Below are 7018 nucleotides of genomic sequence, written 5' to 3' on the forward strand. Positions count from 1 at the left end.
CCGGGCGCCACGCCTGAACCTTGTCCCCAGACTAGAGGATGAGCATTCATGGATTGGAATATTTTAAACCCTCTTAAATTGTTCGAGAGATCATTGATGAATCTGACTTTGATACTATTTTAAAACATAATTTTTAAACTTAACTCATACTATGAAAATTAGTTCAAAGGAAGGGAATTTGCGGCAAGCCATATAAGGATGCTAACGAAAATTTTCATCATCAATGTGGGATCTTTCATTCACCACTCCTTGTATTCATGTATCCCCTTTTTGGGCTAGAGCATGAAATTCATGGATCGAGGAATTTGCATCCCCCTCAAAAATGATCTGGGGATCCACATCGAACGGATCTGCTTTGATATTATGTTAAAATTGATTTTGGATCTAATTTATATACCTAAAATTGGATCAAGAGAAACAATAATCCCAAACACGGGCAGAGCAACTTTAAGCGAAGGATGGTCAGGTGCACGTCCTTCACGGGAAAGTGTATAAAGGTTAAACATAATAAATTTCTGGCTCCGCCACTAATGTGAAACCAGGGTCGGCTCTTCCCTGTGAAAAATAAAGCGTATGTCTTAGGCCTCCAAATTTTTATCGAAAAAAATTATGTGTTAATATTTTTATAGAAAAAATTAATTATTTATGATAAAAAGTATATTTTTAAAAAATATATATATTATTTTACTCAGTTTAACATATGTGGTCCTTCATTAAAAATAAGAAATAATGGTGAAAAGTGTTGAACAAAAAGAATTACAAATTCTGTTTTATTTCATTTTAAGCATTACAACAAACATATAGAAATGGGGTAAATCAAGTCATCATCTTCTTGAATTTCATTTTGTGATTTTAAGTCTTATCTTTATTTAATATTTGTCAACTCTACTTATAAGCTTATGTTAACAATTCGTATAATAATTATCTCATCGAAAGGATGTTTTTTAATATTGAGTTGATAAAATCTTAATCAATAACTGAAAAAACAACATTAAGTACTAATAATTTTCATCTAAATAGTGTAAGGAAAATAAATTTTGAATAAATACGTATACGAAGTTTATTCCTATATTTATATTTTAGACCTCAAATTGAAATTTCACTTTAGACCTTCAATTGCGTTAAGCCGTCCCAAGTGGAACATTTATTAAAAATCAAACACAAAGTGCAATTATATGAAGAACAAAAAGAAAAAGTCAAAGAAGGGCATCATCTAAAGAAAGAGAAAACAAGAATTTGGAATTAATTTCCTTGAAAAAAGTCTCATTTGAACATGCATGTATTTATTCATACTGTCCACTAACATCAAATTTTGAATAAATAATAACAAAACAAAAAAACTTAGACAATATTGTGTGACAGTAATATAAAGGATAATTAGGAAGAAATTAAAAAATAATAAGATGAAAATACAGAGAAAAACAGAAAATGACTTTTGCATTAAGTGGTTTATTCAATAAAAATTGAGAAAAGTCTATGGTCGGTGCTTTGTCAAACTACTACTTCTATTAATTTTGTTCTTCAAGAAATTAAGATAATTAACCACATGAATATACTCCCTCAATTTGAATTTATTTTGATAGATTGAATTTGAATATTGTGTATGAAGTTCAAGTAAAAAATTTAAATTATATATATTCTTTTTGTCATAAATTAATAAATAAATAAATAAATGTCAACAAATAAGAGAAATGAATTCAAATTTTAAAAGAGTTATGCTTGAATTGTAAGTATTTTTTACTTCAAAATATAAAGTTACGAATTTGAGTCACGTAGAAAAAAAAAATACAGCTCTAACATAAGTGAAAAGGAAAGGAAAAGAATTCATATTTTTCTCTTGTTGGAATACGTATAGGTGACGTAAAGCTGACCTTACATGGATTGTGGCTATAATTAATGAAAAAATTATTTAAATACATATTTTATTTTATTATATTTAAAAAAATCTATCATTTAATAAAATATAAAAAAATTTGTTCTCTCCTATTCTTAGATACATCATTTTTCGAAATCAATACATGAAATATGAAAATGTTAAGTGATGTTTTCGAAATCGAAACGTAATGTGTCGTGAATGTTTTGAGAATACAGTTCACCATTAAGTTCAAGGAATACGTAAATATAAATTCAGAGTACTTACGACCGACTAGACAATTAATCATAAGCACCTAATTATGACTTTACAAAGACAAAACAATTACTATATTATCCATATATCAAATGCCTCTTGTTAATATAGACTTCACTGATCACCACTCGACTAACTCTAACCTCCAACATAACTCACAATTACCAAAGATGAAATGATCTACACTCCCTTAATATTATAGGAGTAAGTATATCTATAATATGAGAGCATAAGACACTTACCACAAATAATCACTAAGGACATTGCAACACACTAACACCTCGACAAGGTCCCTTGTTACGTATGAGAATAGTTCTTTTTTGAAAATGGCTTTTTGCTTTAATATTTTTTATTCCCAAAATTAAGTTCGATTTTGTCAACATGTTCTTTTTAAAAGAGAGAAGAACCTAGGAACAACATCATCTATCGAGAACTTTTATTTTTTGTATGCCCAACGTCTATCAATCATGATAGTTATATTGACGTATCCGATTCATTGCAGACCAAACCCCTTTGATCCATAGTTTGTTCATTCATTAAAATCAAGAGTACAATAACATATAACTTTAAAATTAAAGACGAAAATGTTTACTGTCCGAGCAATCTTCCTATTTCCTTATTAATTGTTTGATAAGGACTAAAAGGATAAATGCCATTCTCAATGCAGCCAATTATTTGTAGACTTTCTTTTAATTGGTTACTTTTTGGGACCTTTAACACTATACCTTTGGCACTTCACCACATGTACCTCTCATCTTTTGGTCAAACTTCTACTTAATACAATTCAATTATGAATTTTTCATTTAATACGTGAAAAAGACAACTAAGGAAACGTGTCATATTTCTAATCTTCGAAATCTTTGATTATTGAAATAATTAGAAAAATTTAAATTTTATAATTTCAAATTTTTATGTATTTTTTTAATTATTTATTGCGATTTTAATAAATTTTTACGCATAAATGTATTCACATGTTGTTTATCATGATTAATAAAAACAAACAAAACCATCGATCGTGGCCTCTTTGTAATATTAATCCATTTATTGCTTATATTTCTATTTTTAGAAGATTATCTTAAAGTTAGGATATAAAATATGAATAATCACTTTTGAGATATATATACAATAACATGACCTACTTTTAATATTGATTAATTATTGAGTTGTTTAAATAATAATGCATAAATAAGGAAAGTCTTTGATATGATTGTGACTTTGGTTTCATGATTTTCTATCCATAGAGATAATTATTATACTATAGAAATTTTATTTCTATAATATTATCAACATACAAATCATATATTATAGCACCTTTTAATTTTTGGCAGTGTTAAAGAAATAAATAAAAAGAGAAATATAAAATTGATGGTTATGGGAAGTCTTGGATACATTAGGTGAGATAAGCATCATCCATGTATATCAATGCACTTATCTATTTTATTATATTTTATTTTGAATAATTTATTTTATTTGTCCTTTATTTTATCTTGTTTCATGTGTTACTATCTAACACTAATAATTGGACATCATTTTTTAAATATAGAAAGGACAAGCTATAATTGATCATATTATAATCAAAGAATGCTTTTTTTGTTCTTCCAAATTTTTGAGTGATATTTCTTTACAATAGTAAATTACATAAATTCATTAACATCTAAAATATTTAGAATATCAAAGTTTAACATGCTACAATAACTTTCTCTCTCTTCTTCAGAAATCGTACTAGAGTTCGAATTTAATGAAGTTGGAGTAGATAAAGTTGGCGAAACGGAATTGAAGGTAAAGTTTTGTGAGTTGAAATTTAAAGTATTCGATAATGATTGTTCCACATTAGGTTGTTGCATGGCTAGAGTGTCACTATAAAATGGAACAGATGGAGTATTTAAATTGGAACAAGTCGAAATATTGTGAATAGGGTTTTGAATTAGGCTAGCTTGGCCAAATGGGGTCAATTGGTTTTGGACATTGGAATTGCATAGTTGATTTTCTTGAAAATTACTTCGCAATAAGAAATTTTGGTTTTGGTGGTGAGAAGATAAAATGGAATTGGCTAATCTCAAAATCTCAGGATTAATTAGGGATTGTACACCTAATAGCCTTGAAATATTATTGTTCAATTGAGTTGAATTGTAGAGTGAAGGGTTGAAAATTGAGTTTAAATCAAGAAGATCAAGGCGAGGGCTATGAGTTATTGGATCAATTCCCATTCTCAAAAGCTTTTTTCGAATATTAGTATTCCAATAATTCTTGATTTCGTTATCAGTCCTTCCGGGCAGACGAGCAGCAATAGCAGACCACCTATATACGGTAAAAAACGATACATAACAAGTTAGAATCAAACTATAGAATATATAAATTAAATTCATTTAAAAAATAAGTTGGATATCTAATTCCTTATAAGTTCAAAGTCATGGAGCAAATAAAGTAAAAAAAAATTGACAATAAAATATGAATACAAATATGAATTAATAAATAAAAATAGATTTTAGTTGAAAAAAAAGAACTTACTTGTTTCCAAGAATACTATGCAAGTGGATGATTGTCTCTTCTTCTTCGAAAGAGAATTTTCCTCTTTTAATATCTGGCCTTAGATAATTAGTCCAACGTAGCCTACAACTCTTTCCACACCTTTGAAGCCCTACAAATTAAAAACATATTTATAAATATTACAAATCTTAAAATACGTCATAATATTTATGTGATTATAAGACTTTTGATACTTTTTAGTTCCGTGACAGTATGTAAAAACTTATCATAAAAAATAAAATTGAAAGTTTAGCTAATTTTTTGTTGAAGTTAAGATGATCAGTACGAGAGCGTGAAAAAGAAAGGGCAAGTCAATAAGTATCTATCTTATTGAGTTACCAAAAAAGTCAGACGATCTTAGTAACTTTAAATTAAATCCTTTTTAAATTTAGAAAGAGATCATTAAAAAAACGGACATTAAAAAGAAAAGAAGTTTACATAAAAAAATACCAGCATTCTTAGGAAGAATCCTCCAATTTCCAGAGCCATTTTTTTGTATGTAATCAATAAGCTTTTGATCTTCTTCTGTTGTCCATGGCCCTTTTTTAAGTCCATTTTTATCACAACAAGGTGTTCTTCCCATTGTGATAATTAAGTAAATATAAGTTGTTTTTTTTTTTAGTAAAAACAATACTCAATAGTTAGACATATATATATAATATAGAGAGAGAGAAATTCAAAAGAAGAAAATAGTATTTAGTCTTGTTGAAACAATAATGTGGATTATATTGTGTGCTATATATATAGGGATGGAGAAAAACAATTTTCAAAAATTACGAAGTCAAAGGAAACAGGTACCGTCCTTTTTTTAATGGGATCATTATGGTTACGTGTCCCTTCTCATTTAAGAAATTATATATATATNAGGGCTATTCAAAACCGAATCGAAATCGATAAGCCGAATCGATAAAAAAGTTACTGATTTATAGTATTGGATTATTGATTTAGTTGTTTTGATAACGGTTTTAATTTTTTTTTGTTATCGATTATTGGTTCTTAACGGTTTAAAGTTTTTTCTTAATGGGTTAAATGATAACCCGATAGTAAATTAATTAATTATATTTATACCATTTTGTATATAAAGTCCTCGACTTGGAGTTTAATTTCCTACTTTTATTTTTGGTTGTCTCAAACACTTGATTATTCTACAATGGTTTATTTGGTTAGTCACCTTGTTTCTAAGTGATTTTCAATGTTTTTTCTTTTGTGTCAAATCTTAACGGTTAAACCGATAACCGAACCGATAATGATAAAAAACCGATAAACCAATATCATAATGGTTCTATAACGGTTTAGCATCTCTACAAACCGATAACCACTAAGCCAATTCCATAAACTTTAAAATCGAACTGAACTGGCCGATACACAATTCTAATTGACACGATGAAGAATAAATGAGAATATTACAATTTTTTCTGAAGGTGGTGTAGACAAAAATTGTATATGATAAAGTTTATTAAGTTTAACACCAAATTTAAGAAATAAAAACTTTTCAAATGTGTGAAACTATTGACATAATTAACATGTTGAGCATTTATAATTTCTACTTTTATTGAGTAGGGGTGCAACCCCTATTGGATTTGGGTGAGTGGGGAAGGATTTAAAAATGATAAATTCAATTAATGTTTGTGTCTTCTATGATAAAGTCAACACAATAATTAAGAAGTACATAGAAATAAACCAAAAAACTAATGTAATTACATATTTATATAATTAGCTCCTATTTATCCCTCATTCATTTTCCCCTCTTCTTTTGAATTTCTCTGTCTAATATATATTTAATTATTAATTTTTCATTAGTATTCATAGTATATATTTATAGTAAAATCTCAATTAAATTTTAGTAATGTATGGTAGTACACCATTGTCCAATAGTTGCACTAAAGCTTGAGGACGCCACGTATCCTATACCCCACCCCACCCTTAATGCTTCCTTGAGATTTACCTTAGCTTAGGCTAAGGTTTCTCAAAATTAATTTATAAAAATATAATTTGATTCACTTTTTCGAATTTAGATGAATTATTAATTTATTTATTTATTAATTCAGTCTATTTAGTTCACGCAATTAGTTTACTTAAAAATTTAATTGATATGTAGTTTTGATTCTTTATCCATAAGAAAGTTCAAATATATTTTTTGAATATATATACATATATATATATATATATATATATATATGTATTCATGTCAGATAAGGCCTAAATAATTACAAAATAATGACCAAAAGTCTCATCATCTTTTCCACCTTTATCTGTTTGAAAGATCGTATTGTATTTTAGGTCAAACATTATTTTATGTAGATTCGAGAAAATATTTCCCATGCATGCTGTTCTTTTCCAGTCGACCCTCCCTCCCCTCCCTAT

The 7018-nt window shown here is 27.6% G+C and overlaps 1 protein-coding gene across 2 annotated transcripts; it reads right to left on the reverse strand.

Moving 5' to 3' along the window:
• Positions 1-3719: 3719 nt before the first annotated feature.
• On the reverse strand, positions 3720-5322 carry LOC107001793 (transcription factor MYB102-like). 2 transcript variants are annotated; one of them, XM_027912300.1, is made up of 3 exons: positions 5093-5322; positions 4637-4766; positions 3720-4426 (listed from the first exon to the last, which is right to left on the reverse strand). In XM_027912300.1, the coding sequence occupies exons 1-3, from the start codon at positions 5235-5237 to the stop codon at positions 3763-3765; spliced, it is 939 nt and encodes a 312-aa protein (XP_027768101.1). In that variant the 5' UTR covers positions 5238-5322; the 3' UTR covers positions 3720-3762. The 2 variants fall into 2 exon arrangements, with proteins under 2 accessions (XP_027768101.1, XP_015055247.1); XM_015199761.2 differs by having other exon boundaries at positions 5105-5320.
• Positions 5323-7018: the final 1696 nt, after the last annotated feature.

Source organism: Solanum pennellii, chromosome 10 (genome assembly GCF_001406875.1).
Source record: "Solanum pennellii chromosome 10, SPENNV200".
Taxonomy (NCBI): Eukaryota; Viridiplantae; Streptophyta; class Magnoliopsida; order Solanales; family Solanaceae; genus Solanum; species Solanum pennellii.

Bases quoted from the DNA above. Each gene is read 5' to 3' on its own strand.
- LOC107001793 (XM_027912300.1), bottom strand. From the start codon at position 5,237: ATGGGAAGAACACCTTGTTGTGATAAAAATGGACTTAAAAAAGGGCCA. The intron at 4,767-5,092 runs GTAAACTTCTTT...TTTAATTTGTAG, and splicing joins GAATGCTGGTATTTTTTTAT to GGCTTCAAAGGTGTGGAAAG. The intron at 4,427-4,636 runs GTAAGTTCTTTT...TACCGTATATAG, and splicing joins CATAGTATTCTTGGAAACAA to GTGGTCTGCTATTGCTGCTC.